Source organism: Dreissena polymorpha, chromosome 2 (genome assembly GCF_020536995.1).
Source record: "Dreissena polymorpha isolate Duluth1 chromosome 2, UMN_Dpol_1.0, whole genome shotgun sequence".
Taxonomy (NCBI): Eukaryota; Metazoa; Mollusca; class Bivalvia; order Myida; family Dreissenidae; genus Dreissena; species Dreissena polymorpha.
The window spans coordinates 151307185-151322627 of NC_068356.1; the positions used below are offsets into that span (position 1 = coordinate 151307185).

The window sequence follows — 15443 nt, forward strand, 5'->3', positions numbered from 1 at the left end:
CTTTATAGTGCTAGCCGCATTACTGGGTAGACCGGGCGGGACCGGGTCTCAAGGTTCGTAAGAATATGACGTCACAGTGTATTCGATGACGAAATTTTATTAGCGTAGATTAGGACTGGGGATCAAGTTTAACAGATGCACAAATTATTTTCGCTTTATGTTATTTTTGTATATTCTAATGAATATTGAGACATCAATTTTAAGACGATAGATTAATATAATGGTTAACTTGCCGCATGTTTTTATATTTATATTGAAGTGTTTCACGAGCTTCATTTCGGACATTGCAAATTATTTGAGATATTTTAGCCTCTTTAATTTAATCTCGCTTTATAATCAATTAACATTTACATTTATACATTTCTTGCAGTTTCATGACTCAAACTTAATTATTAAAATATCAAGGCTACATATTTTACGGGTAATGTAGCATAACGTGTTGTTTTTTTGCAAATGATTTGTTAACAAAGACAGAATTTTTACAATGCGTAAACACATGTATGGATTATACATTTATGAAAATATTCGATATATTGCACTATACGGCTTCATATGTTAATAGACTTCTGCTTTGGGCAGTGTTCTGATCAAAAAGGCATACGTTATGTAAGATGCTTTGTCACGTGTTATGTCGCTCGTTGTATATCACATTGAACGCTACGGCTACGCAGTCAGTGTTGCTGTGTTTGTTGCTATGTTTCACAGCTCAAATCAGTAGTGTTCTGAGAAAACTGGGCATAATGCATGTGCGTTAAGTTTCGTCCCAGATTAGCCTGTGCCAACTGCAGGGACGACACTTTCCGCTTTTATGTCATTTTTCGTTTAAATGAAGTCTCTTCTTAGCAAAAATCAAAATTAGGCGGAAAGTGTCGTCCCTGATTAGCCTGTGCGGACTGTGCATCCTAATCTTGGAGGTTACGCACAACCATTAAACCTCTTTTTCACAGAGCACGGCCGATATCAGTATGACAAGACATTGAACTTTTTTCCAGTACCTTATGTGGGACATGATGTGGCAATATGTAAAACTGGTTTTAAGTTGAATGTTCAGACTTATTAATGCCCCCTAATCTAAAGCAAATAAGATTTGATTCCATCTTAAATTGCTAAATTTTAAATACGAATAGTAAACAACCGGCTAATATTATTTAAGGTTCTCATAGTAGCTGTCATACACATGAAATAGACCAGCCAATATGTGTCTTGTTTAATATACACCTAATATTATAACGTCTTTTGACATTATGACGTCATAGAAACATGTACCGCGCATTGCTTTTTTTACCGTCTGCTTTCGCTCTGTATATTTATGTTTGCATTCACGCTTAGGCTTAAGCGCCAACGCAAGCGCCCCCAACACAGCCGCCAGCGGCACAACTTCAGGTATGGAGAACCCGCAAGCGTCCCGGGTGGGTTCCGGTCTAGGTGGTGGTATGGGCGCGCTCAGCGGAATGGGCGCACTCGGTGGAATAGGATCATTCGGTGGGATGGGCGCTATGGGCGGAATGGGTGGGCTCGGCGGCATGGGTGCGCTTGGCGCTCTACTAGAAGGCGGTGAAGGGCTTGGGCTTGCGTCCATGCTTGGTGGAATGGGAGGCATGGGGCTGGCGTCCATGATGAACCCGGATGCCCCAGGTAACTGCGAACGCATAACGTAATATATCTCAATACGACCATGGCGTCTTTGTTTTTTTTATTCCATTGTATAGCGTTGGTTTCGCTCGCCAGCGAACGAGCGATGACTGGCTGCACGAGAAAATTGATTCCAGCAAAGTTTTCGTTACTTTAATGCTCAAGCGTAATATATTATATGTCACTCTTTATACAATAAAGTATATAAGTTGAATACCTTGATAATCAGCTGGCATGCAGCCCTATACTTAGAGCTAGAAAATCACTTAATTATATAGTGAATAACTTATGTGTTTTATGCAGTATGCAAGCAAGAATATTTTGTGCTTTGTAATCAAAATAGACAAAAGCTGCAACACAATCGCGTCTGCAAAGGTATTTGTCAAATAATCTCAAATAACGTCTTCTTCCATACCACCCCCACCATCATCATCATCACTGTAACCTACACCACCAACAATAAATGGGTGGGTCTGCCCATATTCATTGCTAACAATCGCTATTTGTTCTTTCAGATTTCCTTACACCCGGGGCGTCAGGTACCTAGTTCATTCCCTCATATTCTTATAATTCATTTCATTTGAGTTTATTTCACAAATCAACATTCATAAAGCTGGACAATGGAACTGTCCGTATGAAAGGATTTAAATTAAAATAGTCAGCTATTTTAAAAGCCAGACATATTATTTATTTTGTTCTAAAGAACAAAAATGACCTTGTTGGTAACATAGCGATATGTCTTATATTAGTTTTAGATTCTGTGGTCTAATATGATGAAGGTACGACTATATTGTATATAATGGTACTAAATTATATTCATGCATTAAGAGCAGGATCAGGTTACGTCAGATATCTATTGACATGACACGTATAAGTATTGTCATAGTGAGATTGGCCATAAAAAGTTGTTGCCCGTTTGCTATGTATATTATTTTGATATCCGAATGCAAAACAACAACTAAAATGTGGGTTTTACCATTTGTATATTTGGTAAAAAAACGGTTGTTATACATTAAAAAGGGTTCCGAATTAGTAAGACAAAACGGAATGAAATACACATTATGTTCTAAACTAATTTTATTTTGCATACATGTATACATTTTTGGAAGTGAAGATTAGTATAAACAACTTCAATAGACAATTATTAGATTATAAAACGCGTTTGTTTGTTTAATTTCACACGACTAAGATTGCTTCGCATTAAACAATTATTTTATCTATAACTAGACATTAAATGATGCTTAAAACAAACGCCAATGTTAATAATTGTAAATGCTAAACAAAGGATTATTGATAGAAATGATCTTGTTATAAATACATAACAAAGTTTACTATCCTACAATTCTGGTAATATTACAAATTACCCATTTAATAACTAATTTGCGAGTACATCATTTCTATTGCATGACCTTTTCACCTTTCTTCTTCTATGACACCAGTGCTCTCGTTGTTATGACAGCTGCTGTCTAACTAACCGTGACAATCCGTCAATTGCAGGTAGGATGAACCCGTTCGGAGGGATGTTCGGCCAAATGAACGCATAAACCCTGAATTCTAGGCGTTTGGAATTGAACTTTTGACCTGCGACCTTAGTACATGTAGTCATACTGATGACACCAATGTGATAAAGAGGTCAAAAGAAGAAACATACATGAACGGATACACTTTTTTGGAATATATACAACATACCTAGAATGAGTGTTGAAATTTATTAATTGTGATCATTTTTAGTTTTTGTATCGATATATTTGCGTTCTTACTGTACAACAACATAACGATGTTCCGTCTGAATAAGTGTGGACGATGTTAATAAAGGAAACTGCGTGAATGAAAAAGATACTTCAATAAACAAATGCTATTATTCAAATTGTTTTTGTCAAAAAACCATTCAGTCATACTCGAATATTAAAGAGACGCGCATCGCACTATTTTTTGCGTGTTATCTCAAATGCACGTTTTTTTCTGAACTTTTCTGTCACAGTAATTTTTAAGCACGACTATTATATATGAAATATATATAGTGGAGCTATTCTACTCACCCCGGCGTCGGCGTAACCGTCTGCGTAACCGTTAGCGTTAGCGTGCAAATGTCAAAGTTTTCGTACTACCCCAATTATTTTCATTGTCCCTTGACATATTGCTTTCATATTTTGCATACTTGTTTACCAACATGACCCCTACCTATTAACAAGAGCAGACAACTCTATCAAGCATTTTGTCATAACTATGGCCCCTTTTCAACTTAGAATATGCAGCAAATGTTAAAGTTTTCGTAGTACCCCATTTATTTTCATTGTCCCTTGACATATTGCTTTTATATTTTGCATACTTGTTTAGCAACATCATCCCAACCTATAAACAAGAGCAGACAACTCTATCAAGCATTTTGTCATAATTATCGCCCCTTTTATACTTAGAATATGCATATTATTGATAAATCTATGTTAAAGTTTGCGTACTACCCCAAATATTTCCTATATCCTTTGACAAATTGCTTGTATATGTTGCAAATTTGTTAACCAACATGACCCCAACCTATAAACAAGAGCAGATCACTGCATCAAGAATTTTGACATAATTATGGCCCCTTTTACACTTAGATAATTGAACATTTTGCTTAAATTGCCATAACTTTTTTATTTATGATCATATTTTATTATTTCTTTGACAAATCAACACTTACATGAATACCACAATGGATTCCACCCAAACAATACCCCACGCCCCTACCCAGAATCCCTTCCCACCCCAACTCCCCAATTTTTTGTTTAAACATCAACTAATAAATTACTACACCCCCATTACACCCCCCTCTCACCCCCACACTCTACCCCCACCCCCAATTTGTTTTTAACATCATGTAAAAAATTACCCCACCCCATATTATACGCCCTTCTCCCTCATGTAATAAATTACCACACCCCACATTATACCCCCCCCCCCCGAACTTTCATCCCCCCCAACCTCTCCCCCCAACTTTTTTCAAATATCATGTACTAAATTACCACACCCCACATAATACCCCCCCTCTCACCCCCTCCCCCCAACCTCACCCCTCACAACCTCCCCCCCCCATTTTTTTAAACATCATCTTATAAATTACCACACCCCACATTATACCCCCTCTCTAACCCCCCATCCCTACCCCCCCAACCCCATATTTTTTTTAAACATCATGTTATAAATAAACACACCCCACATTATACCCCCCTCTCCCTCATGTAATAAATTACCCCACCCCACATTATAACCCCCTCTCACCCCCTCCCCCCCGAACTTTCCCCCAACCTCTCCCCCCAATTTGTTTTAAAACATCATGTACTAAATTACGCCACCCCTCATTATACTCCCACTCTCACCCCACCCCCCCCAACCTCATGCCTCCACAACCTCTCCCCCAATTTTTTTTTTAACATCATCTAATAAATTACCACACCCCACATTATACCCCCCTCTCACCCCCCTCCCCCCGCCGAACCTCCCCCTCCCCTATTTTTTTTAAAACATCATCTAATAAATTACCACACCCAACATTATACCCCCTCTCACCCCCGTCCCCCCGAAAATCACCCCCCCGACATTAATTTTATTTTTATACATCATCTAATAAATTACCACACATCACATTATACTCCCCTCTAAACACCCCACACCCACTCCTCACTAACCCAAAACAATTTTTTTTCTTTAAAACATGGTTACAAAAAAAAACATATTTATTTTATTTTTGAATGACCGTCCAAACTACCCACCCAAGCTATTGCTATCAAACTTTACATATTACTTACTTTTATGTCTTTACAAATGTTCAATACATTGTGGACAATATACCTAAACTATTACCTTGACCTTATTGAATAATTTGAACAATTTTCCCATGATGGCTTACGTTATACTGTCAAGCAATCGAATAGTCGAGCGCGCTGTCCTCTGACAGCTCTTGTTTGTATGCCAAGCCTAAAGGCACATTTCTTCGATTTTCATTTGCACGCATGCGTTTTAAATAATTCAGCTTTACCAAACAAATAAATGGACTCGCTAATTCAAATTTGGCATAACGATGGAGAAGAACAGATTTTAAAATTTGTTTAAATAATGTGTTCGACTCAACTTTGCTTCATTAAAAAGTATGTTTTATTTACTATTTCTCATAATGTCAAGGCCGATGATATGACTCTCAAATGAGATCCACTTACAAAATGCATCGTACAGCGTTAAATGTCTTCATGGTGAGCATGCGTAATGAGTATTTCCTTCTGATTATGCGCATGCTCAAGAACAATAATCCATATCGCGCATGCCTGCATGCTGTGTCAGAGCACGTTTTTTTGCATGTGTTAAGAACGTCGTGTGAGGTACACTTTATCATTTTATAGGCAACCATGCGTTGACAAGCGCGTTACTAAATGCCTTAGGGGGGAATTTAGCTATCCAGGGTCAAGGTCAGGTCCCAGGTCGGACCGGTCAGACCGGTAGCCAGAGGCGGCCTGGAACGGACAGGTCTGGCTTTGAGCTGGGAGCAAGCGTTCCAGTAGGAGACCGGGCGCAGCAGGAACTGCAACGCGCGCAGGAAACGCAACGCCGGCAACAGGAAGTTGTGCGTCGCCAGCAGGAAGAGCAACAGAGGCTGCGGGAGCGGCAGCAACGGCAACGCGAGGAGCAGCTACGACAACAACAACAAGCCCAACAGGCGGCTGTGCCAGTCCGTAAGTTATAAAGTTATAGCCTCTATGATTGTTCAATGATATTTTGCACAGAATGTTGCAATTATAAACATGTGTTTTTTAGCTTTTGCTGTAAAAAACAGACTTAAATAAAGTTCGAAACTCGTAATTCGATTAGTCGCTTTTGTATGCCGCATCCACGAAATTGTAATTCACAAATCCTCATCTTTAACTTCTGTTTATAAATCGCTTTCATCACTAATAATAAAAGAATAATAATGATATTATTTATAACAAAAGATAAATAATTATTTGTGTAGTAGTCCTCGTCGGTTTATTTATCAAAAACATATTCTCCTCATCATCCTCAATATTTAAGTGATCAACACTTTTTTGGTCATCCGCTTTAAAGTAATACCTTCAACATCACCAATATTAACATTTTTAATTCAATCATCGGCAAAATCATCATATTCTTCAATCACCAACAACAGCAACACATATGACCTCATCGAAGTCATCGTCATGATAAACAACGGCATTATCATCGCTGTCGTCACTTAGTGACTTACCGACACAACAATAACCCTTATAAGCAATACATGAAAGATGGCTGGAATTCCTCTTGAAATTCTTGATATGGGCCTCGCTCTGGGAAAACGGGACTTATGAAAGTACGTTAAATGTCGTCCCAGAATCAGGGACGACACTTTCCTCTCGCACTGCTTTTTTCGGTTGAAGGAAGTCTCTTCTTAGCAAAGATCCAGGTTAGGCAAAAAGTGTTGACTTTGATTAGCCTGTGCGGACAGTCATGATCGATGGCTGGAATACTACCTCGTGAAATGCTTGAAATGCTTTATTTCAATCGCATCCCGCTCGTATATTCTGCAAGCAATAACTCAGTTGCTTACACGATCTACCTGCTGTATTTTCCAGCCATCAAATCCCCTACGAAGTCTCCAGGTGCGTCAGTACCCCCCGTCCAACCGCCCAATCCCGAGCCAGGTACGTCAGTACTCACCTAACCCACCCCGTCCTGCCACACTCCCAAGCATCGAGAAATGTACGTCAGTTCTCCCCACCAGCCCCGTTCAATCGTCCAGCCCAGCGTAGGATACGTCAGCACTCCCCTCACCCCACCCCGTCCAACTCCCAAACCCCGAGCAATATACGTCATTCCCCACCTCGCCCCGATACCGCCAAACCATCCAACCCCGAGTAGATATGGCAGTGTTCTCTTCACATCTCCCCTCAAACCGCCAAGCCCTGAGCAAGATCGGTATGGTTCAAATGCCCAAACTGTGTCCCTCGCTTCAGGACCAAAAATGTGGACAATGATAACGCAGCAGAGCCAACAACAAACTCAGCAACAGAGGCGTACTAATCCTCGACCCGGTATGTTACCATGGTGTAAATACTAGTTGACTGATTGATTGGGTAATTGATTGATTGCTTGAGTTATTGACTGACTGATTCATTGATTGACTGATTGATTGAATGATTGGTTGTTTGGTAGATTTCTTGATTTATTGATTGGATGGTTGGTTGGTTGATTTAGTGATTTATTTATTGATTGATTGTCTTAATTTGGATGTCACAGTACTTTGACAACTAACCCAAACGCTGCAGTACGTTGTTTGTTATTTTTCTCGCTGTTTTTTACATAAGTCATTCATATAACGGCGGTCACATGACGCCGGTCAAACCGAGTTACACTTTCCCGGATTGGCAGGTTTATCAGTACGTAGTGTACTACGTTTGCTAGTACCTGTCAAATGCCTTTATTGAAACAGCAGTTGGAAGTTTGCCTCAAAAAGGATTTCAGGACTAATCATCAAACAAGTAATGTGTCCGAGCCTGGAATCGAACCGATCCTCGGTGTGTAGTCTAGAGCTCCAAGTTAGCAGGCCTGCTGCTTCGAAATGAAAGAAAAATATACATTTCAAAATTTTGTCTTTACAATCCACACTAAGAAGTCCTTGACCTCTTCTTCTGACATGTTTTATTTCAAAAGTGTTTTTTGGTCCTTACAGATCGCATCCAAGGTGTACCGGATATGCCTCCACCTCCACCAAATACTGGAAGTCAGGCTGGTGCAGCCGGCGCCGGTGCCGCTGGAACGCCGGATATTATGCAGCAATTGATGGCCGTAATTGGAGGAGGCGGACGTGTCGGCGCTGGGGGCATGGATACGAGCGGAATGGGCGGTACGTGCGAGCGCGTTAACTCACAAAGTATATTTGTATAGTGTACGGATAGGTCTTAATGTCTGGACCGCGTATCAGACGGTTAAGCTAGAATCGTATCAGACGGATGTAGGTCACAAACCGTCTGATTCAATGGTTTTGACTTTCGGACCGATTGTACGCTTAACTGTTTGATGCGAAACCATATGCTACCATTATACGTATTATACGGTTTACACTGAGTAAATCTATTTTTAATACCCGTCATAAACCGTCTGATACGAATCGTATCATACGGTTTCGAATCAAACGGTTTAACGTACGAACCGGTCCAAAAGTCAAACCGGCCGATACGATCGTATCAGACGGTTTATTACCCCAAACCGTCTGATACGATTCTAGCTAACCCGTCAGATACGCGGTCCAGACATTTGGACAGTTACAGTTCGTACAGCTCACCGAGATGTCAACAAAACTTAAGTCTGTTTTAAATGTATCTGACCTCAGTCGCATCTATAATTGATTCGTATTACTATTCCAAAGCTGACATCACTGTAATTAATATAATATAATTCATGAGTATACGAAATATTTATTTACACACAATATTTTGATTTTATGCTTTGAAGTTTTTCTGTGATAAATATTTGCACAGTTATATGCAAAAGCCTTGCAATAATTTATTAATTTAAAACGGAGTATTTCTGATGATCGGGACAACTGCTCTGGTAGTAAGTTTCAAGGTGGCTTTGGCTCCTTTTCAGGACTCTCTTCACTGTTACTTGGGGGAGACGCCGGAGGGTTCGGAGGGACCGCGGGTGTCGGGCAAGGCGGTGCGAGTGGCGACCCATTTGGCATGGGAGTAGGTAGCTTGGACATGTTCGGAGGCGGATGGTTAGGAGGAGGGACCACAGGGGCACCGGATTTGTTTGGCTCGATGTTCCCAGTACAAGGGGCAGTAGATGCAAGTAAGTGCGCTGATAGGGTTACCATGTACGTCAACTTTTTCTAGACTGTTAAATAAGTTATTTCGTTTTGTTACGCGCATTATTGAGCTATTATCATGTTTAGCTCATGATGTCAATGGACGGTTTTGGCGACGTTGACAGAAGTAAACAAACACCACAAGAATTAGTTAAGTACGAAATGATTCAATGACCGCATCAAATTATGTACAAGTAGTACTTTGAAATGATGACAATCTAATATATTATATATAGTTTTTCTAGATATTGATATAACAATACACAAAACGCATGACCTTGAGATAAAGCTATCTTGTATTCTACATACTAAAATATATCGGAATTAAGAAGCCACGTTAACGACATATATCTTGATATTAATTCAAAACGCTAGAGTTAAACAATTTTAAGTACACTGAACATTTTAGCGTGGATCTGGATAACTCATTAAAATAAAAGTAAATCCGACAATTTTAATGAAAACGCAAATAACGCATTTATTAATTATTTTTCTTTGCATTTCAGGTCACATGCGAGATTTTGTATTTAAATCGCATGCTCCCATTTTTATGTCTGTTTTGTTAATATTAAAGTAACGTTTGCGTTTGGAACCTAACATTTTGCATATATTGTTATTTCTCACACTTTCTATGCATGCACTGGTGATACTCGGCACAATGATGGTTTTGGGAAATGAAAGCACAACGTTGTTTCTAAATGTTATCGTTATTTTATTCATCTGAAAGATCCATCTTTCATTATCTTTCTATCTTTATTTTTTCTCCTCATTGTTTCGTCTCTGTCTGTGGCATGAAGATTATATTATATTATGCTTTCCGGTGGTTTATAGAAAAATATCAGTGAAATAAAACTGATATTTCACTGCTTCAAACAGTGAAAAATAACAGTGAAAAATATCGATATTTACTGTTCAATGACGTCATTTTTCGACGAAATGACGTCCTAAATCCAGCGAAATTATCCAGTTAAACTCTTTAACAATGTGAATAAACGATAAAAAAACCGATAAAATAAAAAGAAAATTTGTTGGATTCGATGGAATATCGATTTTAATTCCTTTGTGAACATACAAATATATATTTTATATGATCACTCGTGAAATAAAATCGATATTGCATCAAATCCAACAAATATCCTCTATTTATTTCTCGATATGATAATACTAATACATATTGAAATTATTATCCTTGAATGTGTTATTCTTTTGAAATTTTGTTTATTCTTAGTTAAAAAAACAACAAGACTATTTTATTGTTACGTTGGTAATCATTATCAACGCATGAAAACTCACGCTTCAGAAAAATTCCACCACGTACGAGTTCTTAAAAATAATGTCAGTTTATTTCACCGGAAGTTTGTTACATGTTCCAGATCCGTTTGGCTCTTCTCCCGGAGCAGGTATGGACCTGGGAGCTCTGTTCAGCGCTCTCTCTGGTGGTGCTGCCGGTGCTGGTGGTGCTGGAGGTGCTGGCGGTGCAGGCAATACCGGTGCTGGAGCCGCAGCTCAGGCCGGAAGTGGCGCCCCAGCAGGCGCAGCTGGGATGGGAGCGGGGCAAGTAATGGATCCGTTTTCAATGGGAGGAACGCTAGGAGGCGCGGGAGCAGCAGGAATGGCCGCCGGTATGCTCAACCCTATGGGACCGAACCGTCCGTTTGTACCAGGTGAGCGCGAACCTTATTGAGACATACCCCATAATGAACGGGTCTTGTCGATCAGAGATCATAGGACAAACATAAGTTACGACTGAAACCTTAACTCAACACAAAATAACAGCTATTTCTTATATTTTAATCAAGTAAACGGCAGGCGAAAGACTTTTGCAGTTAACAAAATCACTAATTTAATAATCTAAGAGGTTTGTGGTTAGCGGTTATACATCTTTACAAAATGCATCATAGTTTATATTTGACATCCGATGTTAAGTAAAACGGACTTAGGGACCATAGTCACCCTCATAATCTTGAAAGGTATGATCCTGATGGTATCAGATATAATATGGTCATTCTGTTGTAGCAAAGTTTTGTCTGACTTTTCATATTCGTCTCCTGCAGGCATGACCCCTGGTCTGGTCATGGATCTTATGAACGGCCGCCCTGGACCGGTGCCGATGGACATTGCACAGGAAGCGGCGGCTATGCGCGCCATGGGTATGACCCCGGACCAGATCTCCGACACTCTGGGAGACAAGATGCAGCTGCGCCAAAGCATGCCGTTGGGGGGCGCTTTAATGTCGGCCGCGCTCGGAGCGCAAGCGGGTTAGTTAATGCCTGGGATATTTTATTGTGAATACAATAGGTTGTTCATAATGATGATGATTATGGTGATAATGATAATAATGATGGTGATTATGATGATGATGTTGATAATGATGATTATGATGATAATGATAATAATAATTATAATAATAATAATAATAATAATAAGTAGTAGTAGTAGTAGTAGTAGTAGTAGTAGTAGTAGAAGTAGTAGTAGTAGTAAAAGTAGTAGTATTTATAGTAGTAGTAGTAGTAGTAGTAGTAGTAGTAGTAGTAGTAGTAGTAGTAGTAGTAGTAGTAGTAGTAGTAGTAGTAGTATAACTAGTAGTAGTAGTAGTAGTAGTAATAGTAGTAGTAGTATCATTATTTTGATGGTGATGACGATGGTGAAGTGATAGCAAACAATAAGGTATGAACAAATGTGAATAGAAATGAAACTCGTTTGTTGTTTTTGTTTTAGGCGCTCAATTCCCGGGCCTTGGTGGACTCGGCAGACCATTTTAAACACAGACCAACCAAACTTACAACGAGGCTTTCTTTTCAAAATGCAAAAAGCAGACCAATACTTGAGATTTGGACTACACAATTATGTTTTCGCGTTGATGTCAATATTAGTTTATACAGACAGTGTATTTTGCGCAACTTTTTGCATTTATTTATATTAATAAATTTCATATGATATTCAATATGTTTCTATTGTTAAACATGTACAGTTAAAAGGAAATGAACATTATGAAAATATCACAAAGTGTGTAACGTTCTTTTTTAAATTCATGCTTGTGTAGCTAACAAAACATAAAATAACATCAAAAAATGCTTTACGAGTTTTATTTGCTGATATGCGCATTTATTAAGAAGTCATAATTGTCTATCACAGTTTGTTGTGAAGAATGAGTCATGAAATGACACGCATGGTGCGGCAACGTTACTTATAACCGTTAGTTTTTAGAGTATGATAGAAGATATATAATTCAATTCTTAATTGTTCTACGATGTTGATTTACCCGCGCTTGCTCACCCATGGCGTCATCTCAACATAACGAAACTATATTATAATGACAATTGTTTTATTAAAAATTGAGCGAGTTCCATCAGAATTATTGTTTATAATCTAAGAGCTACTATGACGCCGTATTTATCAATACTATTGAGAATGCAGCATGCTAAATCACAGCTTATATAACATGTCACTGTCGGTGGATCGAGCTTGGGGTTTAAGTATGGCTCCAAATAATATATACTACATTGAATCCAAACTATAATATATTATAATTTTCCGCATGCTTTATGATTTTCTATCAATAAATTGAATAGATTGGAACAGAGCATTACGTATAATCAAATGCTATTAACCCCTGACCTCGAGCACTATATACAACAATAAGCACAATGTGCGAGCATGACCTATGCCATCGGTTCTGCTCTTTTTTGACGACCTGAGCTATCGGGATGTAGGGATCCTTTCTCAGGCTCTTACGTCGACAGAATAGGATAGCCAGTCTCTATGTGCTCAAACTAATTATTTTTATTATTATACCGGATTTATGTAGCGCCTTTTACATGCAAGAGTGCACGTTCAAAGGCGCTTTACGTAAGAACATTTTACGTATCGCAGATACGAATACATTTTGCAACACTGTTTCAAAAGAAATCGATCAAAACTACTCAATTATACTATAAAACTACTCTATTATACTATAAGTACTACGTAAAAACATGCACAGTAACCCTAGATTAGAAAGATCAACAAAACACGATAAAACTACCTTATGTGTATAGCTATAAGACAATTAATGAAACAATAAGATCTAAAACTTAAACAATAAGTACTACGTAAAACAACAAAAAAAAACATGCACAGTAACCATAGATTTGAAAGATCGGCAAGACAAACCAGAGACAAAAGAGAGACAGAGACAAGGGTAACGTCAGGATACCATTACCACGAGTCCACAAACCCCCAAAGGAATAATTATGCTTCCTTTAAAAGGGTAAATTCAAGTTCATGCTGATTGTGACAAGGGTAACGTCAGGATACCATTACCACGAGTCCACAAACCCTCAAAGGAATAATTAAACTTCCTTTAAAAGGGTTAATTCAAGTTCATGATGATTGAGATTTTATATAATGAATTTAATAAACCACTGCTTATATTGCATAAAATTGGAGGAAGAGGTGAGTTTTCAGTACCTTTTTGAATGAATTCAGTGTTAGAGAACCTCGAATGTTTGAGGGAAGTGAGTTCCAGAGTTTGGGAGCAGCGTACATGAAACTTCGCTCCCCGTATGATACGGATTTTATCTTCGTTGGAATCACTAATGAAGTCGCTTCGTTCTTTGATCTTAAGTTTCGCCTTGGTTCGTAGACTTCAAGTAGGTTTTTCAGATATACAGGCGATTGTCCATTTAAGGCTTTGAACGCATTGGCAAGTATTTTGAAGTAGATTCTTTTTTCTAGTGTAATTCTTTTAGGATCGGTGTTATGTGACTATAACGGGGTGTTCTTGTGATAACACGCGCCGCAGTGTTTTGACCATTTTGTAGTTTGTTGATAGTTGATGTTTGTGTTCCATACAGCAGTGCATTGCAATAGTCTAGCCGAGACGTGACAAGTGAATTGACCAAGGATTTTGTGGCATTTGGTGTAAGATATTGCCTGATGTGACCTATTTGCCTAATCGGACCGAAACATGATCTTCTTATAGCATTAATATGGTGTTCCATGTTCATTCTTGAATCAAACCAAGCACCGAGATTTCGAACGTATTGCGATGGTTTAATTGTCCAGTCCCATACTTTAATAGTTAACCCATCTACGTACTTGGCGTTGTTTTGACCTGAACATACTATGACCTCGGTTTTGTCGGTGTTAAGTTTGAGTATATTTGTATTCATCCACAAGATGATATCGTGGAGGCACTTTTCAACTCGATTTAGTGTTTCGTCTTGAGCTGCTCCATCGGTGGGTTCAAAGGAAAGGTAGAGCTGCGAGTCATCGGCGTAGAAGTGATGCATGAGTCCATGTTTTTTTGCAAATTTCCCCAACAGGTTTAGTATACATGGTGTAAAATTTTGGGCCTAACACAGATCCCTGGGTACGCTGAAGGTCAGCAGCACTGATTCTGATACCTTGCCGTCAATGCTCACCGTTTGGAAGCGGTCAGATAGGTAGGAAGCTACCCACTGTAGTGGTTTTTTCAGCAAAGCCAAACTGTTGTTAGAGGCGGTTTAAAAGGGTTATGTGGTCGATGGTGTCGAAAGCGGCAGAGAGATCCAGCATAACAAAGACAGTGACCTTTTTAATAATAACTAATAATTTTGTTTTGATAATATAATTTTAATTACATTTTAATACTAACTGAGGTGTTTACTCGACGAGGTCCGGAGAAGAAATAACTGTTCCGATACAAAAAGCGCGCTTATATTCTGCCTTATTATGTGTTTTTTTCTCGGACATGCCCATGTGTCATAGGGTTGTAGTTGTGTGACTTAATTGTCTACCAAAATAATGTGGTTCCGAACGTAAAGGGATCTTTTAACGTTTTGAAAAATTTACAAATTCACAAAAAAATGATTGATATTAGCAATTTTTTGTTTAGTTATGTTGTTGTTGTTTTTTTTTGCTAGGAAACATTAATACTGAACATTTACCATGCTCTAAAATATCCATAGTATGTACTTTTGGCGATTTAAAAAACTTATAATGCCCCGGCATTCTT

The 15443-nt window shown here is 38.7% G+C and overlaps 1 protein-coding gene across 23 annotated transcripts in view; it reads left to right on the forward strand.

Annotated features, from left to right (window-relative positions):
- LOC127869453 (nascent polypeptide-associated complex subunit alpha, muscle-specific form-like) overlaps window positions 1–15443 on the forward strand; it is a 99606-nt gene that overhangs the window by 54003 nt on the left and 30160 nt on the right. For 4 of the 23 annotated variants that reach the window (XM_052412042.1, XM_052412041.1, XM_052412049.1 and 1 more), the window contains one exon: window positions 9–53. The exons of 10 other annotated variants lie outside the window; for them this stretch is intronic. In XM_052412042.1, coding sequence (XP_052268002.1) covers window positions 9–53 — 45 coding nt within the window. Of the gene's footprint in view, window positions 1–8; window positions 54–1329; window positions 1636–2147; window positions 2172–3129; window positions 3500–15443 lie in introns of those variants that run through there. 9 more of the 23 variants (XM_052412061.1, XM_052412038.1, XM_052412039.1 and 6 more) reach the window with 5 other exon arrangements.